The sequence below is a fragment of the Prionailurus bengalensis genome, chromosome B3, assembly GCF_016509475.1.
Source record: "Prionailurus bengalensis isolate Pbe53 chromosome B3, Fcat_Pben_1.1_paternal_pri, whole genome shotgun sequence".
In the NCBI taxonomy this organism is placed as follows: domain Eukaryota; kingdom Metazoa; phylum Chordata; class Mammalia; order Carnivora; family Felidae; genus Prionailurus; species Prionailurus bengalensis.
The window spans coordinates 42,372,563-42,396,818 of NC_057355.1; the positions used below are offsets into that span (position 1 = coordinate 42,372,563).

General features: G+C 45.4%; 1 protein-coding gene across 7 annotated transcripts in view; it reads right to left on the reverse strand.

Moving 5' to 3' along the window:
- The window catches only part of TLN2 (talin 2), a 447,276-nt gene that overhangs the window by 69,722 nt on the left and 353,298 nt on the right, over positions 1-24,256 (reverse strand). For all 7 annotated transcript variants that reach the window (XM_043555274.1, XM_043555273.1, XM_043555271.1 and 4 more), the window contains 5 exons: positions 23,696-23,836; positions 23,056-23,237; positions 21,553-21,685; positions 13,979-14,080; positions 7,776-7,946 (listed from right to left, as the gene is read on the reverse strand). In XM_043555274.1, coding sequence (XP_043411209.1) covers positions 7,776-7,946; positions 13,979-14,080; positions 21,553-21,685; positions 23,056-23,237; positions 23,696-23,836 — 729 coding nt within the window. The remainder of the gene's footprint in view (positions 1-7,775; positions 7,947-13,978; positions 14,081-21,552; positions 21,686-23,055; positions 23,238-23,695; positions 23,837-24,256) is intronic.

A 24,256-nucleotide genomic window follows, 5' to 3' on the forward strand; every position in this document is an offset into this window, starting at 1 on the left:
TTCCTGTAGCCCTGAGAAGCAACTCTGGAGTCAAACAGTCATCAAGAGACAAAGGCCTCAGAGAAAAGAACATTGGGAAAAGAGGCTCAATAATGAAAAACAATACAAGTACTGCCCTGCTCTCTCAGGAGATGTTCCTGTGAGGTCCTCGGCCACTGGGTAAGGCTAGCTATCTTGAGGCTGTATGCCGGCCATACAGAGCGAGAAAGGGCTGCCCATGGAGCCCCAGCCCCCTCAACATCTGATTTCAGCTCAAGCGGTGGGGAGTGATGGAGAGTCCAGTCATTTAAGCCCCAGCCACCATCTAGCTTCAATGGCAGGAGGGACTGAATGAGAACTACCTTGCTGAGCTCAGTCCACCTGCAGATCCACCAGAGAGCATACTAAAATGGTGTGTCTGAAGTCACTAAGTTTTAGGACGGCTTGTTTGGAGCAGCAGTGAACTGCTACAGCCCCTAAGGAGCGCTCCTAATGCAACCTTGGGGCCAGACAAGACTTCTCATAGGTGGTGTTCATGTTGAAGCAGAGACCCGGATGAACAATCCAGAGTCTAGCAGAGTTGACGGGGTGAGGATGGGAGAAAAGGGAGAGGCTTCCAGGCAGAGGACACAGCCTGTACCAAGGTCCAGAGGGAGGAGGGAACGTGGACTGCGAAGATGAGCCCAAACACTGTGTGTGAAGGGTCTGACACGGTGCCTGATGCACAGCTCCTGCCCCTTCTCCCACTAGACCGTGTGCTCCTTGCCAACAGTGGGCTCTGCTTCCCTCTAGAAGCACGGTATTCAGAGGAAATGAAGGGTCCGATCAAGTCACCAGGTGGGGCTGATGTAAAGGGTGACACATTAATTTTTTACTTTCACGCATAATTTTTTTAAAAGGTTGTTGGTGCCAATTTCCCCTCTGGAGAGGCTTGTTTAGAAATTAATGGAACCATCTGTTTTCATGCCGCTGAACAGGCACGGATGGCAGAGCTGACGGTGGAGACAGGGCTTTGTGGGGAGTCAGAACGGGACCCGGCCCTTCCTTCCTACCTTGAACCATCAACTGGGCTCCCTCGGGCTGCAGTGACCTGCTCCAGCTCTTCTGACTGGGCCAAGAATACCCAACGATGTTCCTGGGGATGCGAGCAAGATGCCAAGGGCTGGTGTGTACTTTATACAATGTAGGAGCCAGCCTGTGGACCCGATGTGACTTTCCAACTAGTTTCATAACCTGTGTTCCTATATCTCGGGTCAGGTATTTTTGCATTTGACAGTCACTGCTTCGTTCTAGGTGACAGGCAGGGGACCAGGAATAACAGTAAATGTCAAAGCACGTGACAGCAGGAACAGCAGGCAGCTGCTAACATTCCCTAGGGACTCCTCTGTGCCAGGCACTGTGCTCACCACTGTGATTCAGGTCCCGTTCATCCTCACGGCCCACTGGAAGGGGAGGGTTGGACCATGTCCCTGCCAGGGACCCCCTCTGACAGTCACAGTCTGAAAATGGGAGCTTAAGTACTAAAGCTTCCGGATCTGGTGGATGACAAATGCCACCCACCAGCGGGCCATCTGCTGAAACGATACCACTGGTCACGAGGAAAATGAGCAGATGGTCAGATCAGGTCAAATTTATCAGCGCTACTAGGAAAAAACCCACTAATGTAGGGAATTTGCCATCTACAAAGGGAAGTTTCCGCCTTTCCCCCCAAACGGGGTGCTTTTAAATAAGGTAAAGCCTCACAAGTATCATGTGGCAAAGGCAAGGGGCCTCAGGACTTGCTACTGTTCCCCGAGTTGGCTGGGTCCCCATCATTCAGTGCCTTCTTCTGCATTTCAGCAACAGCCCGGCCTCTAGTCTCTCAGCTCTATCTGCCATCGTGGGCTCCACTCTTGCCCATGAATGTGTTGCCAGTGAGAGTTCCCCAATCTGCTCCCTGGAGCTCCCCAGGGCCGAGCTTGCGTATACCTTCCAACACCTGGTAGCTTTTGCCACCAGCTGAGCCCGACCCTGGAACCTCACCCAGGGTGAAGCAGTAAAATATCTGCTGATCGGGGCGCCTGGGTGGCTCAGTTGGTTAAGCGGCCGACTTCAGCTCAGGTCATGATCTCACGGTCCGTGGGTTCGAGCCCCGCGTCGGGCTCTGTGCTGACAGCTCAGAGCCCGGAGCCTGTTTCAGATTCTGTGTCTCCCTCTCTCTGACCCTCCCCCATTCATGCTCTGTCTCAAAAATAAATAAACGTTAAAAAAAAAAATATCTGGCTGATCTGTGCTCTAGGTTCCTGGGAGGGAGACTTAGCCTTTCCAAGATCAAGAACTGCCTGTTATTCCCAGTGGGCCCCCTGGACTACACATTAGTTTATGCTAAGGAGGTGACTCATGGCGGCCAGTGGGCAATTTCAGGATGGGGGGCTGGTCGTGCTGGAAAGACCAACCATGCGATTAGAGGGCTGTGGCTTTGAGCAACATAATGCCAGCCTGACCTCTGCGGACATGAGGGGGCTGGAGACTGAATCACGGGTCATATGACTAAAACCAATCAATCAAGCCTACATACTGAAATCCAGCGAAGCTGGAGTGAGCCCTCTCTGGTTGGTGATGCATGTCAATAAGCTGGGAGGGTGACACCTTCTTGGGACGTGTTCGGGCACCCCCCAGACCTCACCTCTAGGTCTCTTCTTTTCGCTGGTTTGTATTCCTTTACAACAAAACTGTAACAGTAAGTAGAGAAGTCTCCTGAGTTCTCTGAGTCATTCTAGCAAATTATTGAACCTGAAGGGTACTGAGAATCCCTTGAATTTGTAACCATCAGGTCACAGTGAGGATGACCCGGGAACCCTGGAACTTAGGTCGGGTGCCTGAATTGAGGACAATGCTCTTAAACTGGGAAATCGGAACTGATGCCAGCGAGTTATTTCTAGAATTGCACTGCTCCAGGCATTGAGGTCACCCAGGCAGTGGCCATGGCTGCCCTGACATACCTCAGGGGGAGACGACCCTTCCAAAGGTCCAAGAAATGACATTTTCACTTTGGTGGATGAGAAGGTAAATAGGCCAGTAAGAGAAGGTAAATGGTAACTTTTTTTCTTGTTTTAATATTTTTATTTATTTTTGAGAAAGAGAGAGAGAGGGAGGGAGGGAGAATGCATGCATGTCAGTGGGGAGGGGCAGAGAGAGAAGGGACAGAGGATAGGAAGCAGGCTTCATGCTTATAGCAGTGAACCTGACGTGGGTCTCAAAATCACGAACCCTGAAATCATGACCTGAGACGAAGTAGGATGCTCAACCAACTAAGCCACCCAGGTGCCCCTGAATCTAACTCTCTTGACTAACTGAAAGACGAGAATTCTTTTTTTTTTTTTTTTAATTTTTTTTTCAATGTTTATTTTTATTTTTGGGACAGAGAGAGACAGAGCATGAACGGGCGAGGGGCAGAGAGAGAGGGAGACACAGAATCGGAAACAGGCTCCAGGCTCTGAGGCATCAGCCCAGAGCCCGACGCGGGGCTCGAACTCACGGACCGCGAGATCGTGACCTGGCTGAAGTCGGACGCTTAACCGACTGCGCCACCCAGGTGCCCCTAAAAGACGAGAATTCTAAGAGGTGGCTGTGTGAGCCACAGGAGCTGGCTAAGTCTGCAGAATTGAAAAGTCTCAAGAGTCAAGAAGAGGTCTCAACGGTCAGATCACAGGTGGTTGTCTTGAGGCAAACGTGTCAGGATGCAAAACTCTATCAGGGATGTGATGGAGGCAACTGGTAATTTAGGTTGATCGCTGATTTCCTGGTACAGAGAAGGTAAAACACAACATGTGCAGATTGCTTTATTTTGATGACAGAAGCCTGAAAGGTGACATTTCTTGCATGTTACCCTCTAGAGAGAGCCCCTATACAAAGACGTTCTCATTGATAAAAGAAGGCAAAATTGGACAGTGTGTATTTCTCTAAATCTCACTTCAAATGAGACGATCACTGGTGGCACAAAAGTGTCAGTGATTCTGCACCCCCACATTAAAGTCGAGTGCGTGTTTCCAGGGAGAAGTGAGCATTGCCCGCCAAGCGTGTGCCTTCCCATATGGGCTGAGGAAGGTACAAGAAGCAAGTTTTGGGGGCGGCAGCAGTGAATCACAAAACTGCTCTCTGAACTCCGAAAACGTAAACAACGCTTTCTCCACAGTGGGGCATCCAAACCCACAAAAACACGCCCTTGCTCTTGGCTGCCTGAGAAACGATCACCTTCTCATCTGCTTGTATGAGAAGCTCGCCAGGCCCGCTCCCCTTCACTCTGCATGCGTTAAGTCCCAGACCCTTAAACGGTCAGCTGAGAGTCTGTGAAGCCTCCTCCAGGTACCCCAAGCCTCTCCCAGGGCTGCTTCCTGTGCCTCCAACGACAAACCTCATCCCTGCCACACGGCCACGTCCCTATCATCCCGCAGGCCACCTGCGCACACCAGTGTCAGGAATGCAAAGACACAGTAGGCGCTCAACGAGGGCATACTTAAGTCCAACAGCAATCTGGGAAGTGGAGTCAGAAGGCTCAACAAAGACCCTTCATTATTTTAGATTCCGGAGGGGCTCCTTGTTACTGTTCCTCACAGCACAACACGGGAGAAACATCAGACTCGGTTCTTTTTTGGAAACACGTCTGAAGTCTACTTCCAAGGGAGTCTGATTTCTGTATGACAGTGCTTCAACTACAAAGCCCAGTAAAGCGGGCACAGACATCACAGGAATTTGGAAAATGGGAGAAGGCTACAGGGGGTTGGGAGACAGATGTCAATGTTAGCAGAAGGGAAAAAACCCACTAATAATTAGAAATGCCCCACAGTGTGCAGGGCTGTGGATACGCTGGAGGGTCTCAGGCAGAAGAAACAGGAGGGGCCCTTCAAGGAGGATGTAGGAGGGAACTGGGTGGGGTAGGGGTGAGTACAGAAGGGAGAACTTGGGGGTAGAGAATGAGTGTGGGAGGGGACTCCGCGGGGCAAGGGGGAGGCTACGCAGCAAATTCCTTGTAATCATATGACTCATTAACAGCAGGGTCTGGGGAGGTCACTTTTTTCTTTCTTAGAATACCTACTGCGTCAGGCACATTATCTCAGTCAATCTCTACAACTCTCCCTGAGAGGTATTCATTATCAACCCCACTGTCTAGATGAGGAAGCAAAGAAATGAATTCAATTATGTTGGACCCAAAGCTTATCCTCTTTGTCACCGCATCAAAGCCACTGATCATCATTTAACCGTATTTCCTCGGCAAGCAACGACCCACAACATCTAACACACACATCCATCACTGAAGACTTAGCAAGTAACACCTAGGGAATATTTGCCCAAAGAATAGCGCCCAAAGGGATTAGGTCCACGCATCAGGCTTCTTAGGAAAGGACCTAAAAGCCAACTTGTAGTGTCTTAGGCATCCTCTGTGACAAGCCTGTCAGGGTCTATAGACAGAGCATGGGCCGAAGGATGCCAGTCAGTGGAGACACACATGTAGCCACCTTGCTCCCGCCAATCATGTCTCAGCTTGTGGCCAATGCTTCAGGTCATTCGCTGAAAACTGTTCCACTCTCATGTCCAGCCACCATTTTCAAGCAGGTGATGTCATTATAAAGCTTACAGTGCTCACTACATACACTCCCAACCGTGAGTTTCTTGGTATAGAACAGAATTCCACATGGAGCTCTGAACTTGTAGTCCAAGTAGATGGGCTAATATCTTAAAAACCCAGAAAACGTGGAGCACCTGGGTGGCTCAGCTGGTTAAGCGTCCAACTCTTGGTTTTGGCTCAGGTCATGATCTCTGAGTTCATGAGATTGAGCCCCACGCCGGGCTCTGTGCTGATAGCGTGGTGGAGCCTGCTTGGGATTCTTTCTCTCCCTCTCTCTCTCTGCCTCTCTCTCAAAATAAAAAAAAAAACAAAACGTTAAAATAGCCCCCAGAAAATTCCTAATTCCAATTACTCTGCTGGGAATAAAAGCCTCTCAGGTCAGGGGGGAGACATGTGGCACTCAGCCCTGGAGAAAAGACAACCCAGAACTGGGTCTGGAAGGCAAATCCTGGCTTCTCCAGTTTGGGGCAGGTGCAAAAGGGGCTGGTGCAACTCAGAGGCAACTATCATTCATCCATCAGTCAAAAGGGTGTTCTTGTTCCTGAGGTTCAACCTCGCCATTTCAGCAACGAGACTTATTTTTTGTCCAGAACACTGGGAACAACTTGAGGGCAATGGCTGGCTCTGAATATTTTTAGCATCCCAAGAATTAGGCTCTTAATAGTTGCCAGATACATGACGGGTAAAAGTGCACACAGAAAACCCAAGTCTAAGAGAGTATGCATGGCGCTACGGGAGCAGTGTTTCTGAACTCTGGTGGGGTTGTCATCCCCACTACTCACAACAAAGCCCAACCTCTGTACAGTGTGAGGAGACCCGTCACAACACGGCCCAGTCTATCCTCCCACCCTGATGGCCCCACTTTCAGCACATTCCATATACACCAGACTGCATGCTATTTTCTAAAGGTATCACAATCCTTTTATAACCCCACGTACGCCTTTGCATATGCTGTTCCTTCTTTCTGGCACGCCTCTGACCACCCTTATGTACCAGGTAATTTCTTTTTGTGAGACCAACTTGTCACATGTCGCCTCTCTCCTGCAACTTTCCTCGACCTCTCTCCAGCCTTTGCTTTGGGCAGTCGGCCTGTGCTTTCACAGGGTGCAGGCTCCGTCCTGACTCCACGTCCACCTCTTCTGCGACGTGGGACAACTCACCTAACCAGTCTCAGTTTCCACATCTGTCCAGTGGGAACCTTCTCACACCATGGGATTTTTATGATGATCAAATATCAAGAGGATATGAAGTGTAAGGGGTGACACAGAGTCAGCGCTCAGTAACTGTGAGCTCTGAGAGGACCCATTTGTGATTCTGCCTCTTAATCTAGAGTCCTCCCTGCTGTACCATGTTGTCCATGTAAAGACCTTAGAAATGCAACAAAGCACACTAAAAAGAATAGATACATAATATGGATTTCTATAGCCTATAGGCAAGTATCCCATACAAATCTCTCCAGTCAGTAATCCCACAACTTAGTCTGCTTAAGTGAGGACCCATTAAGTTCAGATGGACCGTGTGGAGGCAGTTGCTAGAAGGTACCAAGAGCAGGAGGAGCCTCCGACCTTCTCACAATGTACGTGATGGTTTCACAAGTAAAATAATCACCCTGACACAAGTATCAACTCTGAAAGATGGCATGCTGTCACCATCTCTGGTCGCTTAGTAGCTGGGTGATACCTCTGGCTGTGGAAACATTCTACCTGCAAACTGGTAAGGGAGATTTCCATATTAAACGACTGTCCCCAAGGCAACAGAAGCACATGCCGTGGGTGACCTTGCATCGCATTTTGCTTTGAACTTGAGAACCGGGAATGGAAATAACATTCACTGGAAAACAACAGAGCTTTGCTCTGCGCAAGCTGGGTGTCACCACCGAGCAGGTGCCGGGCAGTATTAGTTTTTATTCCTGCAAACACCACACAATGTTTTTCTTCCCCAAGGACGCTTGCCTGCACCTTCTGTCATGGAAAATGCAACTTCTCAATAAGGCTTCATTATGTAGATCTCTCGGTTTTCCTCTTAAAGGTCCCTGGGAAGGCCAATCGAAGATTATTTCCCATCTTTGTGTGGGAAATCACATACAATCAACCGAGAACTGGAGGAGTTTTCCTTGGAGGAACACAACAAGGAGGAATGTGTCATGGCGTCTCAGTGGCCCTAGGTGAGTCCCTGGAATCCTGAACTGTACCTTGGGGTTTCCTCCACCTTCTTTGGCTGCATACAGCATCTGGAGGGCAGATTCTGCGAGCGTCTTGGTCTGGTCCAGCACAGTCATCTGCTGCTGATGGTCCAGAATCTTGGAGGCGACACCAACTGCGGCCAAGATCAGGGGCTCGAAGTAGCTTGCCAGCTGTGTCACCTTTTAAGACAAAAAAAACAAAAAAAACAAACAAAAAAAAAACGCCACAGATACATCATGCAATCACATGTGTCTCCTTTAGGGGTCGCACTGGTGGGGAGGGGACTGGGATGATGCACAGGGAGAGACAGACGTGCTGAAATTTGCTTTTTACACAGGCTGAGGCTTACTTTTTGTTTTTTTCTATTATTTAATATAATTCACTATCATGAATTACAGTCATCATGTTACACATTAGACCCTCAGACCTTATTCATCACTCAATTTTACTTTTAGAAGCACTTGCTCATTAATGAACTCTTGCTTGGATGTTACTTCCTCTGGGGAGCTCTTCATCTCATCTCTCATCAAGGCCCAAGAGTTAAGGAATTTGTTTCGTGATCCTGAGTCAGGCGTGAGCATTTTACAAATCTCACAAACTGTCAAGCTTTCAAAAGAACCAAAGAGGAGCATCTTAGGAACTCAGAAGAAAGGGGGACAGGAGCGGAGCAAGGGACCAAGGACCACTGAGAAAAGAAGCCTGAGAGCAAAGGCTTTCGAGGAAACCAATCCAACTGCTGTCTACCTGGAGCATTGTTGGCCTAACCATAGATTTGGAATAAAAGCAAAAATGATTTCACATTGCCCTAGATGTTCTGTTTGTGATTAGTCCAGTCCAGGAGAAGAAAAAAGCCTAGCCAGATGGCTAACCACCATTCCTGCTTAGGCCTCTCCAGTAGGTAATGTCATGTTGCTTCTGTGCTCACGAGAACCCACCCACTGGGTGCCGCAGAGCCATATTTATTTATTTTTACTTACTTACTTCTTTAATTAATTTATTTTATTTTTTATTAATCTTTAATGTTTTATTTTTTTGAGAGACAGGGAGTGAGAGTGTGTGAGTGGGGAGGCAAGGGAGGGACAGAGAAAAAGAGAGTCACAGAATCCAAAGCAGGCTCCAGGCTCTGAGCTGTCAGCACAGAGTTTGATGCAGGGCTAAAACCTACACACACGAGATCATGACCTGAGCCAAAGTCGGACGCTCAACTGACTGGGCCACCAGACGCCCCTCACAGGCATTACTGGGAATGTCCCACATGCGAGGCTTTCTACTAACAGCCCACCAAGCTTCACCTAATCCCCACAACAATCCTACCAGGTAGATACAAATGAAGAAACCAAGGCTTAGGTGGGTGGAGTAACTTGTTTGACCTCAAGTAGCTAAGACAGGGAGCTGTGAAAGGAATCCCATGTCCCAGACCACAGTCCAGATTCCCACCTTCTGCTCTACTGTTGGCTACTTCTCTTTTTTAGTTCAGCTCTGCTATAGTTGTAATATTGGATTTTAGAAGTTTATTGTTGGGGCACCTGGGTGGCTCAGTCGGTGAGTGACTGACTTCAACTCAGGTCATGATCTCACGGTTTGTGAGTTCGAGCCCCGCGTCGGGCTCTGTGCTGACAGCTCAGAGCCTGGAGCCTGCTTCTGATTCTGGGTCTCCCTCTCTCTGCCCCTCCCCCACTCATGCTCTGTCTCTGTCTCAGAAATAAACATTAAAAAAAAAGAACTTAAAATCTCAACACCCTCCAAACTGAATAATCCAATTAAAAAATGGGCAGAAGGTACGAATAGATATTAAAAAAAAAAAGTTCATTGTTTGTTTTTTAATGTTTATTTATTTTTGAGACAGAGAGAGACAGAGCATGAGCGGGGAAGGGGCAGAGAGAGAGGGACACACAGAATCTGAAGCAGGCTCCAGGCTCCGAGCTGTCAGCACAGAGCCCAACGCAGGGCTTGAACTCGTCAACCGTGAGATCATGACTTGAGCCGAAGTCGGGCGCTCGACAGACTGAGCCACCCAGGCGTCCCATTTGTTTGTTTTTTTTAAAAGTTTGAGAGAGGGAGAGAGAAAGCAAGCACACACACATGTGAGTTTAAGAGGGGCAGAGAGAAAGGGAGAGAGAGAAGCCCAAGCAGGCTCCCTGATGTCAGCGTGGAGACAGACATGGGGCTTGATCTCACAAACCTGGGAGATCATGACCAAAGCCGAAATTAAGAGTCAGACGCTTTAACAACTGAGCCACCCAGGCGCCCCAAAAGTTTCTTGTTTGGTATTTGTTGCTCTGTAAGGCATTTGAAATAAAGTTCCAGAATAATACAGTAATACCCACTTGCCTAGCATCCAGAATGCCAGAGTTGAACACTTCACCGTACTTGCTTCAGATACCACCATCTATTTCCACTCGGAAAAAACACAATGGCACTGACCACACTTTTCTGTTCCACTCCTCATTGTGCACGCCAATTACTAACTGATAAGTTAGCTCCATCAAGTGTATGTGAGCTCAGACATCTAGCCAGCAATTTCCCTTAATGCTTCTTCCCATTATGTGGAGGAATAAGGAGGACAGAGGAAAGAAGGCCACTCCTGAGCTGTGCAGTCACTGGGTCAGAAATGAAGCAGGGGGCAGGGGTTCATGCAGTTGGTGGTGGCTGGGCCAAGGTGGGAGTCCAAAATATTAAAGGTCATTAGAGCTCACAGTGAGACGGACCATCAGGCCAGCAGTAAACGTACATTTGCTCTTTTACAGTTCTCTTTAATCAGATGGTTTCAAAGCGCTTCCGCAGGGCTGCTGCTGGCCTTTGTGATGCTTTGGATGAATTTTAAAGGGGCTCCCTATCTGTGGGTCAGACATGATTGATTCCAAGGCACATGACTCGACTAGATTTTGGCCCCACTCTCTGCTTTGCCCAAACACCTTTGTGTAAGACCCAGCTTGCACAACTCCAGGTATCAGCCCTACACATTTGCATTGGATTTCACCCTCATCCCCTAGTAGGGTACTGGGGTCACCACCAAGGTGAACCACAGTGCACTAATGGGTCATCAGGGGGCAGGACTCAGGATGGGTCCTGTATGTACTAGAGGAATCAAGGTGTTTAGTGCATTAGAATCTAACAGGTTTTCTAGATTCTATTTATTTATTATTTATTTTCATTTGTTAATTTGATTCTTTTTTTTTTAATTTAAGTTTATTTATTTATTTGGAAAAGAGGGAGAGAAAGAATCCCAAGCAGGCTTCACCCTGTCAGCACAGAGCCCAATGTGGGGCGTGATCTCATGAACCACGAGATCATGGCCCGAGTCGAAATCAAGAATCAGATGCTTAACTGACTGAGCCACCCAGGAGCCTCTGTTTTTTTAATTTTAAAAGTACATTTCATCACTGTAACTGTAAAATGTCAAGGGCTGCTGTGTGTGGAGAGTAATTCAATACAACTGAGCTGGTGCCCTCACGCAGGCACTATGGCTTGGTGATGGAGAGAAGGCTCCAGTTTGAGAAGCCGCTGGATCTGAATCCTGTCAATTCCTTAAATGAGAAATCTTAGGCAATCTGCTTCCTATTACCAAACTTCTGTTTCCTCCTCTATAAAACGGGGATAATAGCACTAACCTCCAAATGATTGTTAGAAGGATTAAATTAGCATACATAACAGTACGCAGCACAATGCCTGCCATGGAGTAGGCACTTGATAAATGCCACATGTCCTTATTCTTCAAGTATTGTGGACAAAGGTTTTTGAAAGGATGTGCTTTTCCCTGTATTTAGGGAGCTTAGCAAAGACTCTAACACCTTCTGTTCTCGAGACAGGGCAGAGGAAATATCCTTACCTGGGGTAGCACCGAAATTAAAATAACACAGAATTTTGAGTATTTGTTACATGACGTGCATTGCTTAGGCCTAGGGTGGCAGAGTGGGTTGAGCGGTGGCCCAAAATAGATATGACCATGTCCAAATCTCTGGAACCTGTGAGTGCGACCTTACTGGGGGAAAAAAAGGTCTCTGCAGATGTATCTAAGGATCTTAAGATGAGGTCATCCTAGCTTGCTTGGGTGGGTCCTAAATCTACTAAAAAATATTCTAATAAGAGCCAGAAGAAGGGAAGACAAAGAAAAGAGCAGGAGACAATGTGACCAGAGAGGCAGACACTGGCAGGATATGGTCAAAGAACACGAAGAGTCACCAGCAGTCAGAAGAGCAACGAAGTGGGGCGCCTGGGTGGCTCAGTCAGTTAAGCGTCTGACTCTTGGTTTCGGCTCAGGGCATGATCTCATGGTTTCCTGAGTTTGAGCCTTACATTGAGCTCTGTGCTGATGGTGCACAGCCTTCTTGGGGTTCTCTCTCCCTCTCTCTCTCTCTCTCTCTGTCCCTCTCCTACTGGTGCTGTCTCAGTCTCTCTCAAAATAAATAAACTTAAAAATAAAAGGTAAAAAAAAAAAAATAACAAGAAGAGTAAAGAATGGATTCTCCCCTAGAGCCTCCAGAAAGAGTCTGGCCCTGCTGAGACCTTGAATTTAGACTTCTGCGAGAGATTCAACTTCTGTTGGTGTAAGTCACCCAGTTCTTAGGAATTTGTTATAGCAGCTCCAGGGAACGAATACACGTGGGTTCTGAGAGCTTGCGTTTATCACTCCCAAGTGAAGCTGACCCGGGAACTCCACCAGGGTGTCTCAACGAAGAACTGGAACCATGTAGGTATCAACTCTCAGTCCAAGACTCTTGTGGAAGGAGGGCCAAGGCTTCCTTTGTCCAGAACTCTCTTTTGGCAAGTGAGACTGGGTTAGCCCAAGGACCGAGAGTAAATTTGCCACTCAAGTGACACAATATATTACCTTTCTTTTGATATTGCCCACAGACACAGGAATTAATCTTCCAGACTAACAACAATACCTGCAGGGACAAGATTTGTTGTCCTCCAAGTCTAGATAGATTCTCTTTTCTTTTTTAAAACATTTTTTTCATGTTTATTTTTTAGAGAGAGAGAGAGAGCGAGAGCAAGCGCATAAGCAGGGGATGGGCAGAGAGAGAGGGAGACACAGAATCCGAGGCAGGCTCCAGGCTCTGAGCTGTCACCACAGAGCCCCATGCGGGGCTCAAAGTGGGGAATGGTGAGATCATGACCTAGGCTGAAGTTGGATGCTTAATTGACTGAGCCACCCAGGCACCCCTAGAAAAATTTTCTTACAAAGTTCTGACCAGAATCAAAAGTCACCGCTGAAGTGGAGTCTGGTTTCTGTGCCAAACTCAGTTCCCCGTGGCCAGCACCATTCCAGCAGTGGCTCCAGTCCCCTGGCTGGCAGAGCTCCGGCCTCCAGACCAGCCTCCCCTCCCGGCTCCTCCAGGCTCCTCTCCTGTGTGAAGAGGTTCACACAGGTGGACAAGCCCTCTTCTCATTATAAAGGAACTCAGCTGAGAAATGAAATTTGCCACATTTGAAAGCGTAGAGGGACCCTGGTCATTTTTAAATCTCAAAAACCTGCCCTTAGAACCAGCAGGAAGCTAAGTAGCCCTTCCCCTGTTTCATGATGTGAAAAAGCAACAATATTGATTTTCTAAAATCAATACCTGCTGAAAAGATTTTGGCTACCGAGTTCTCTTGATAGGCACATCGATACTGACGGTCACACTGATAAACGCTCGGAAACCCTGGAGGCGGTTCCAAATCCAATTTTTGCCCTCTCTCTGCTGAGGAGGCCCTCTCTCTGTCCAGCAGGCTGCTGGACAAGGCACCTACCCTTCAAAGATTTGCAAAATGAGTCCCAAACAGGCAAAATATCATTCAGCCTTTAGACAACGCGGGTATGAGCTCTCAGTTGAAGGGCTCCTTTGGACTGGCTGTCCAGCGAGGCCTGGCTGTTCAAGATGAAGTTTGCAAGGTTGCTTTGCTCCCCCATGTGTGAAAACAGGCACTCTATTAGAAGCCATGGGAGAACAATGTACCCCCATACACATGAGAATGAGGCCAGCCAGCCAGGGACAAATGGTGATAGAGAGCAGACTAGGGACATCAACTTTAGTCTCTGACTTATCCAGGGAGGTCAAGCACAACATGGGAATGTCATGTCTTGTTGGCTGGCAAGTCTGACCATAACCAGAAAGACTTCACTCTAGTTTCCGTCTGGATTCTAGCGGAAAACAGACCCCGGAACGGTCAGTGATCAATGACTGCCCCACACCCATCTCTCACGCACACCCCCAGCAGGGTCCATTACCTTGTGTCCTAGCTGCGCTGCTTCCCCCCGAGCTGCTGTGGCAATGGGATCGATGAGGTGCCCGATTTCCTGGACCACTGAAGTCAGCTGCTCTTGTAGGGCCTGGTAAGGAGAGAGGGCTGTCAAATTCCCCCTATGGCAGTTTACCACGTAGCCACACGGATTTATAAAGGCCCGTATGAAAGACATGGGAGGCCACGAGAAACGGATATCAAAATATCCACTCTATCTGTAGTGGATAAAAGCTCACTTGGGTGAGCCACACAGCCACCAGTCCACCCTGCCCTGCCCAGGGACCCTCAGCTCCCCTGGGCCACAGCCGCCCACGCTTCTACCCAGGGATGACACGAGGGAGGCCCCAAGGATACTTTTTCTACTGGCTCTTCCTCACTCACACCAACCACAGTGTTGAGTGCTGTTGCCAGTATCTTTACTTTGGGTTATTCAGCACAATTACTGGAAATAAAAAACATTTCCCTTCCAGGAAGGAAGACAATTTTATCCAAATGGGGAGAGCTACTGCTGGAGCCTCGGGGAAACCTCCAGGTGGCTGAGTCCTCAAAACTAGGAACTCCTTAAGGAAGGGGCGGGGGGCAAGAAGGGTGATGTGAAAATGACATCAGCTCTCAGAAAGCAGGACCATTTCCTAGACAGGACACGGTGAAAATGCCAGATGAGTAAACTGCTGAGCTCAGCTCAGGCTCTCAGGGCATTGTTTTTGGTGATGTGGATGCCAGTGTTAAAAATGGCTTTTGAGAGAAGAATTGGACTCATGCTGTCAAGAGATGGGGCAAAGTATCTGGATGATGAGGCCACATGATGGAGATGGGGAATTCCAAGCTGGTCACTGGAAGCTAGTGGCAGGAAAGGTCAGATTTGTAGGATTCTTCCTAGGAGCTTCACTTCGTAAGACTCAGCGTTAATATATCAGGACACTGGACATCTTAGGTCAGCACATGCTGGCATGGAATAGGGTACTTCCTGGCAAAGTGACGATGTCCTGCTTGTTGGAAAAGAAAGTCTGGCCCAGGCAGCTTCCCCTCTGAACAATGCTGCATACTGCCTGGGGCCTTTGAGCATGGGTTACTCAATGAGAAGAGCAGTGTAGTATGCTAAAGTGAAAAGAAAATCCTGGAGGGAAAAATGGAAAAACAGGGGCAGATGTGCAAAGAAACCTTCAAACTTCCAAGGGTCTTATGTAGCTCGTTATCAACTTTCTGCTCATAATGTGATTATAGTCAAGAATGCAAGAACATTCCAGCAATGTTATCTTATTACAGATGGCTTCTTAAAATAAACATGATATAAGTATGGAGCACGTATAGTTCAAAGGGAGGGATTTTCTTCCTAGGGAGGGAGTGAAGACAGAGGACAAGCTTTGGGACGGGTGGTGAAAGTCAGGGTGAGGGTGGGGGTTCCAAGGTGCTGGTCATCTTTGATACTTGATCTCGGTGCTAAGGGCTATACTCAGTTGGTGATAATTCATTAAGCCACACACTTATGATGTGCACACTTTTCTGTATGCATATCCCCCCTTTAAGTAACAGGTTGACAGTAATTCTAACATTCTGCACAGGGTAAGAATATTTCTTCTTTCTTTTCTCGGCATTGAGGGAGGAGGGTAAAGCTGAAGTACAATCGACAGCTCTAGTAAAAAAATGAGCAAGACCAACTCTGGGCCCACTACTTAGAGACAGCAGGCAAAGTTAATTGTTGATGAATTTGGTGGCAGTGAGGGACACATCAGTAAACAGACCATCCATGTTTTATTAAGCACCTCCTGAGTGTTGGCAGTTTTGACACAGAGAGAAGGAAGTATAAACCAAGGGTCTTTGAGCAGGTTAACGGGAAAAAAAAATCACAGAAGCCAAGTAGGAAAATCCTATTCTCAACTTTGGAAAAATTGGCAAAAGCAGGCCAAATGGCTCTATGAACACCAGAGAAGGGAAGGAAAAATAAGATAAAAACCGAGAGGGAGGCAAATCATAAGAGATTTGTCTCTTAAATACAGAGACAAACAGGGTTGCTGTAGGGGAGGCAGGTGGGGGGTGGGTTAAATGGGTGATGGGCATTAAGAAGGACACTTGTTGGGATGAGCACTGGGTGCCCTAGGTAAGACATCAATCACTGGGTTCTGATTTTTTTTTTTTAATATGAAATTTACTGTCAAGTTGGTTTCCATACAACACTCAGTGCTCATCCCAACAGGTGTCCTCCTCAATGCTCATCACCCACTTTCCCCACCCTCCCACCCCCATCAACCCTCAGTTTACTCTCAGTTTTTAAGAGTCTCTTATGGTTTGGCTCCCTCCCTCTCTAATTTTTTTTTCCTTCCCCTCCCCCATGACCTTCTGTTAAGTTTCTCAGGATCCACATAAGAATGAAAACATATGGTATCTGTCTTTCTCTGTACGACTTCTTTCACTTAGCCTAACACTCTCCATTTCCATCCACGTTGCTACAAAAGGCCATATTTCATCCCTTCTCATTGCCATTCCATTGTGTATATAAACCACAATTTCTTTATCCATTCATCAGTTAATATATCATCAGTTTATGGACATTTAGGCTCTTTCTATAATTTGGCTATTGTTGAAAGCGCTACTATAAACATTGGGGTACAAGTGCCCCTGTGCATCAGCACTCCTGTATCCCTTGGGTAAATTCCTAGCAGTGCTATTGCTGGGTCATAGGGTAGATCCATTTTTAATTTTTTGAGAAACCTCCACACTGTTTTCCAGAGCAGCTGCACCAGTTTGCATTCCCACCAACAGTGCAAGAGGGTTCCCGTTTCTCCAAATCCTCGTCAGCATCTATAGTCTCCTGATTTGTTCATCTTGGCCACTCTGACTGGAGTGAGGTGGTATCTCAGTATGGTTTTGATTTGTATTTCCCTGATGAGGAGTGATGTTGAGCATCTTTTCATGTGCCTGTTGGCCATCTGGATGTCTTCTTTAGAGAAGTGTCTATTTATGTTTTCTGCCTATTTCTTCACTGGATTATTTGTTTTTCGGATGTGGAGTTTGGGGAGTTCTTTATAGATTTTGGATAATAGCCCTTTGTCTGATATGTCATTTGCAAATATCTTTTCCCTATCTGTTGGTTGCCCTTTAGTTTTGGTGATTGTTTCTTTGCAGTGCAGAAGCTTTTTATCTTCATGAGGTCCCAATAGTTCACTTCTGCTTTTAATTCCCTTGCCTTTGGAGATGTGTCAAGTAAGAAATTGCTGTGGTTGAGGTCAGAGAGGTTTTTTCCTGCTTTCTCCTCTAGGGTTTTGATGGTTTCCTGTCTCACATTCAGGTCCTTCATCCATTTTGAGTTTATTTTTGTGAACGGTATAAGAAAGTGGTCTAGTTTCATTCTTCTGCATGATGATAATCCAGTTCTCCCAGCACCATTTGTTAAAGAGACTGTCTTCTTTCCAATGGATATCCTTTCCTGCTTTGTCAAAGATTAGTTGGCCATACTTTTGTGGGTCCAATTCTGGAGTCTCTATTCTATTCCATTAGTCTGTGTGTCTGTTTTTGTGCCAATACCATGCTGTCTTGATGATTACAGCTTTGTAGTAGAGGCTAAAGTCTGGGATTGTGATGCCTCCTGCTTTGGTCTTCTTCAATATTACTTTGGTTATTCGGGCCTTTTGTGGTTCCATACAAATTTTAGGATTGCTTGTTCTAGCTTCGAGAAGAATGCTGGTGCAATTTTGATTGGGATTGCATTGAATGTGTAGATAGCTTTGGGTAGTATTGACATTTTAACAATATTTATTCTTCCAATCCATGAGCACGGAATGTTTTTCCATTTCTTTGTATCTTCTTCAATTTCCTTCATAAGCTTTCTATAGTTTTCAGCATACAGATCTTTTACGTCTTTGGTTAGGTTTATTCCTAGGTATTTTATGATTCTTGGTCCAATTGTGAATGGGATCAGTTTCTTTGTCTTTCTGTTGCTTCATTATTAGTGTATAAGAATGCAATTGATTTCTGTACATTGATTTTGTATCTTGAAACTTTGCTGAATTCATGTATCAGGTCTAGCAGACTTTTGGTGGAGTCTATCGGATTTTCCATGTATAATATCATGTCATCTGCAAAGAGTGAAAGCTTGACTTCATCTTTGCCAATTTTGATGCTTTGATTTCCTTTTGTTGTCTGATTGCTGATGCCAGCACTTCCAACACTATGTTAAACAACAGCGGTGAGAGTGGACATCCCTGTCATGTTCCTGATGTCAGGGGGAAAGCTCTCAGTTTTTTCCTGTTGAGGATGATGTTAGCTGTGGGCTTTTCATAAATGGCTTTTATGATGTTTAAGTATGCTCCTTCTATCCCCACTTTTTTGAGGGTTTTTATTAAGAAAGGATGCTGAATTTTGTCAAATGCTTTTTCTGCATTGACAGGATCATATGGCTCTTATCTTTTCTTTTATTAATGTGATGTATCACACTAATTGATTTGCGAATGCTGAACCAGCCCTGCAGGCCAGGAATGAATCCCATTTGACCATGGTGAATAATTCTTTTTATATGCTGTTGAATTTGATTTGCTATTATCTTGTTGAGAATTTTTGCATCCATATTCATCAGGGATATTGGCCTATAGTTCTCTTTTTTTGCCAGGTCTCTGTCTGGCTTAGGAATCAAAGTAATGTTGGCTTCATAGAATGAGTCTGGAAGTTTTCCTTCCCTTTCTACTTTTTGGAACACCTTGAGAAGGATAGGTATTATCTCTGCTTTCAACGTCTGGTAGAACTCCCCTGGGAAGCCATCTGGTCCTGGACTCTTATTTGCTGGGGATTTTTGATAACTGATTCAGTTTCTTTGCTTGTTATGAATCTGTTCAAGTTTTCTATTTCTTCCTGTTTGAGTTTGGGAGTGTGTGGGTGTTTAGGAATTTGTCCATTTCTTCCAGGTTGTCCAGTTTGTTGGCATATAATTTTTAATAGTATTCCCTGATAATTGCTTGTATTTCTGAGGGATTGGTTCTAATAATTCCATTTTCATTCATGATTTTATCTATTTGGGTCATCTCCCTTTTCTTTTTGAGAAGCCTGGCTAAAGGATTATCAATTTTGTTTATTTTTTCAAAAAACCAACTCTTGGTTTCATTGATATGCTCTACTGTTTTTTTAGATTCTATAGTGTTTATTTCTGCTCTGATCTTTTTTATTTCTCTTCTTCTGCTGGGTTTGGGGTGTCTTTGCCATTCTGCTTCTATTTCCTTTAGGTGTGCTGTTAGATTTTGTATTTGGGATTTTTCTTGTTTCTTGAGATAGGCCTGGATTGCAATGTATTTTCCTCTCAGGACTGTCTTTGCTGCATCCGAAGAGTTTGGACTGTTGTATTTTCATTTTCATTTGTTTCCATATATTTTTAAATTTCTTCTCTAATTGCCTGGTTGACCCATTCATTCTATAGTAGGGTGTTCTTTAACCTCCATGCTTTTGAAGATTTTCTAGACTTTTTCCTGTGGTTGATTTCAAGCTTCATAGCATTGTGGTCTGAAAGTATGCATGGTATGATCTCAATTTTTGTATACTTATGAAGGGCTGTTTTGTGACCCAGTATGTGATCTATCTTGGAGAATGTTCCATGTGCACTCGAGAAGAAAGTACCTTCTGTTGCTTTGGGATGCAGAGCTCTAAATATATCTGTCAAGTCCATCTGAACCAATGTATCATTCAGGGCCCTTGTTTCTTTATTGATCCTGTGTCTAGATGATCTATCCATTGTTGTAAGTAGGGTATTAAAGTCCCCTGCAATTACCACATTCTTATCAATAAGCTTGTTTATGTTTGTGATTGTTTTATATATTTGGGGGCTCCGGTATTCGGCACATAGACATTTATAATTGTTAGCTCTTCCTGATGGAGAGACCCTATAATTATTATATAATGCCCTTCTTCATCTCTTGTAACAGCCTTTAATTTAAAGTCTAGTTTGTCTGATAGAAGTATGGCTACTCCAGCTTTCTTTTGACTTTCAGTAGCATGATAGATAGTTCTCCATTCCCTCACTTTCAATCTGAAGGTGTCCTCTGGTCTAAAATGAGTCTCTTGTAGACAGCAAATAGATGGGTCTTGTTTTTTTAATCCATTTTGATACCCTATGTCTTTTGGTTGGAGCATTTAGTCCGTTTACATTCAGTGTTATTATAGAAAGATAGGCGTTTAGAGTCACTGTGATGTCTGTAGGTTTCATGCTCATAGTGATGTCTCTGGTACTTTGTGGTCCTTGCAACATTTCACTCACAGAATTCCCCCTTAGGATCTCTTGTAGGGCTGGTTTAGTGTGATGAATTCCTTCAGTTTTTGTTTGTTTGGGAAAGCCTTCATCTCTCCTTCTATTCTGAACGACAGACTTGCTGGATAAAGGATTCTTGCCTGCATATTTTTTTTTTGTTCATCACATTGAAGATTTCCTGCCATTTCTTTCTGGCCTTCCAAGTTCCAGGAGGCAGGTCTGCTACTATTCTTACGTGTCTACCTTTGTAAGTTAGAGCCTGTTTATCCCTAGCTGCATTCAGAATTTTCTCTTAATCCTTGTATTTTGCCAGTTTCACGATGATGTGTAGTGCAGAAGATCGATCCAAGTTATGTCTGAAGGGAGTTCTCTGTGCCTCTTGGATTGCAATGCCTTTTTCCTTCCCCAAATCAGGGAAGTTCTCAGCTATGATTTGTTCAAGTACACCTTCAGCCCCTTTCTCTCTCTCTTCCTCTTCTGGAATTCCTATGATACAGATATTGTTCCATTTGATTGCATCAGTTAGTTCTCTAATTCTCCCCTCATACTCCTTTTTTATGTCTCTTTTTCTCAGCTTCCTCTTTTTCCATCATTTTATCTTCTAAATCACCTATTCTCTCCTCTGCCTCTTCAATCCGTGCTATGGCCACCTTCATTTTATTTTGCCCCTCATTTATAGCATTTTTTAGCTCCTCATGACTATTTCTTAGTCCCTTGATCTCTGTAGCAACAGATTCTCTGCTGTCCTCTATGCTTTTTTCAAGCCCAGCGATCAATCACCGGGTTCTATTCCCGAAGCCAAGACTACACTGTATGTTAACTAACTTGAATTTAAATTAAAAAAAAAAATTGCAGGCATAAAGGAAATAATAGAAACGAGCACAAAAGCTATACACACACAAAAAAGGCAGAAGGATCCCAACAATGGGATAATCGGTAACTGAGGGCAGAATCCTTGATCTCTAAAAGGACCACATGTGTAGAGTTTAATGCTAAATATGCCTGGTAGTTAAGAAGTACATTGGTAACACAGGACAGGGAAACATCCAAATTTACCTACTTTGGCCTGCTCTACTGATGCGTTAAACTGAATATTGTCACCTCACCTTACTGATATACTCTTATCCGACATTAATCATTTTCCCCCAAGTTTCAGCCCTATTTGTAATTTCCACTCCAGCAGTACATGTGTTCCTTCACCAAACCATCCAAAAACTTCCTAGGTTCGCTCCAGGGGAAGGTGCTTCAGTGATGAAATGCCAGCATCAAAAACGCGTTTGGTCCCACTCCCCATCCCCAGAGGCCTCGGATTCAGCCACAGAGCCCCGGCCTACCTCCACGGAGATGTCATCCCTTGTGGCCAAGCTCTGGCTGACAGCTGCCAGCGAGGCCTGCTCAATGTCGCGGATGCACCGGTTGATGCCATCGATGGAGTAGTCACACTCTCTCTGTCCAGGGGCCTTGTCCCTGGAAGAGACAGGGCAAGTCCAATAGTTCCTTGGGGTTCAAGTCCCACAACTTGCAGCAACACTGTTGGGGCAGGAGCCCTGTCTACCTTCTACCACATTTGATTGCTTTATTTAAGGAGTGAATCCTCAGGGCACCTGGGTGGCTCAGTCAGTTAAGCGTTGACTTCGGCTCAGGTCATGATTTCTCGGTATGTGAGTTCAAGCCTCACGTCGGGCTCTGTGCTGACAGCTAGGAGCCTGGAGCCTGCCTCAGAGTCTCTGTCTTCCTCTCTCTACCCCTCCCCTACTCAAGCCCTGTCTGTCTCTCAAAAATAAACATTAAAAATTAAAAAAAAAAAGGAGTGAATCCTTGACTCTTGCTTGGAAAGGCCTCTCTGCATAGCCCATGCATTTCTTAATTTAACACTTGTGCTAACTCTGTTTCTAGTGAGAAGGATAGGATGCTGTTCTTCATTTCAGGCTGGTGACAGACAACTGCTAATCCAACAATTTGGACTTCACTGGCTTACGTGAATATTTATAAATTAATACTATAAATAATATTATAAATAAAAACCTTTGTATTATAAAAAGGTCAGTGTGATTTCCACTGTAAACATACTATACTCTCTATGTTGTATACTATTTACAAAGTCCTGTGGTAAGAGTTCAAATATTTAGTGGATTGTACTTTGTGAGGCATTAAGAGAACCGTGGTGCTGAATTTCAAAAGCAATCGAAAAACAAAGTATAACCAAAGGAAAAGGATGCATTCCATGCTATGGGGTATGTGGCCAACTTAGAGATGTTATATTGACTCTGGGGATTTTTCAGGTTCATTCTATTGCCAAGGAGTTCAGAGATGTCCAGAGTTACCGTGGGACCTGGAATATTCTTTTTGCCTCTTTAGCCAAATAAGGTAACCTCAAATCCTGCTAAATACATAGTGGTGTTCTCTGCCTAAGCTCCTAGGTATAGACAATGTAGGACAATGGCTAGCCCTGGGACTAGAACCATCAGGCCTGGGGGTGAATGTGAAGATACTCCCTAAGTCCTTTCTGCCTGAATTCTCTCATCAGTAAAATGTGGACAATGGCAGTGTTTACCTTTCAAGGTTATGATGATGAAATACGGTAATACAGGTAAAATGTTCAGAACAAGGTTATGATGATGAAATACGGTAATACAGGTAAAATATCCAGATCTGACATACAATAAGTGTTTAAGTTAGCTATTGTGCCCAGTGCTACCACTGGTCCCAAAGAGATACATGAAAAGATGATGATAATGATCAGGTACATTGCTATGAAACCCAAGTCCCCCTGGATTTATCTACTTTCTGCCCTGTTCAGATGCAGGCCCCTAGCAATTTCTAGAGTAGAAACTAACCTGATAGATGTGATGAGACTCTTGATAGAGTCAGACACGGTGTGGGAATGTCCGGCTAGCACAGACCAGGTAGGCGGGTCTTTGGGGTTGATGGCCAGTGAGCGTGCAGTGCGAATGAGGTATGATGAGCTCTCCAGCATGGTCTTGGCTGAGACCAGGATCGGTTCCTGTGCCTGGGAGCCCTGAGAGCAAACAGCAGAAGGGTCAGAGGGCAGGGTGCACAGATTAAGTGAACAAGTTGGGTCCTGGAAGGTCCCTTCTTTCCCAAGTCACTACCTGGGTTCTTCAGAAAGTGACACAGAGGTTAGGAAACCATGAAGACTAGTTCACACACAGCCTGAATGGTGTGGACTTGGGTCCATGTTTGCCCTTAAATATCACTTTTGAGGGTGGCACATACCAAGAAAGAATCAGCCCTAAACTTAGGCACAGAGATTTTTCTCAGTACATAAAATTAAGGCATTACCACTTAAGATGTGCATACCTTGAGTTTCATGAACTCCGGGCATGTATCATCATGGACAACAACAACAATGTCCTACAAGACAGGGCTTTTGGAGCTCTTAACTGTTCATGCTCATTGAGTGCCACATAAACTAGCCACAGACTGAAATATTACCTTCGCTGCTAAGATCCCTACCTCGGAGCTGATCTGGGCGGGAATGCTGACAAACTCAGGGTTGGATGCGAAAGCTGTCAGGTTCTCCACAGCTTCGATCAAGGGTGCAGTGGCAATGCGACACTTATTGCGGTTGTCTTCAGAGAAATCCCCATCCAGGGCCTGATGGGAGAAAACACAGAGACATTAGCCCATTGAAATGCACAACCCGCTTGTGGCCACTGTAATCATCTCCTGTTGGAAGAACGTGGTTTAATGGGAATACTGAAAATGTTAGGGGAATTCCTAAGTAAGTAACTGGAGAGATCACGCCATCAAGCAGAGGGACTCAATTAGCAATTATAAGAAATAAAGTTTAGTATGTAGCTCAGAAGGCACCTGAGCTCAAAGTCCATCAATTTCCCACGCATATGACCTTCAAGCTGAACCATTTTCTTCCTCACTTTTCAGACTATAACCCTTGGGCTCTTTCCCTCCATTTTCACTCTAAGTCTATTCCCTTCCAAGTTATAAAAACACTTTACATTGTATAGCACTTTCAACTTTTTCTAACTTTTACCTGAATATCCCTGAGAGAATGAT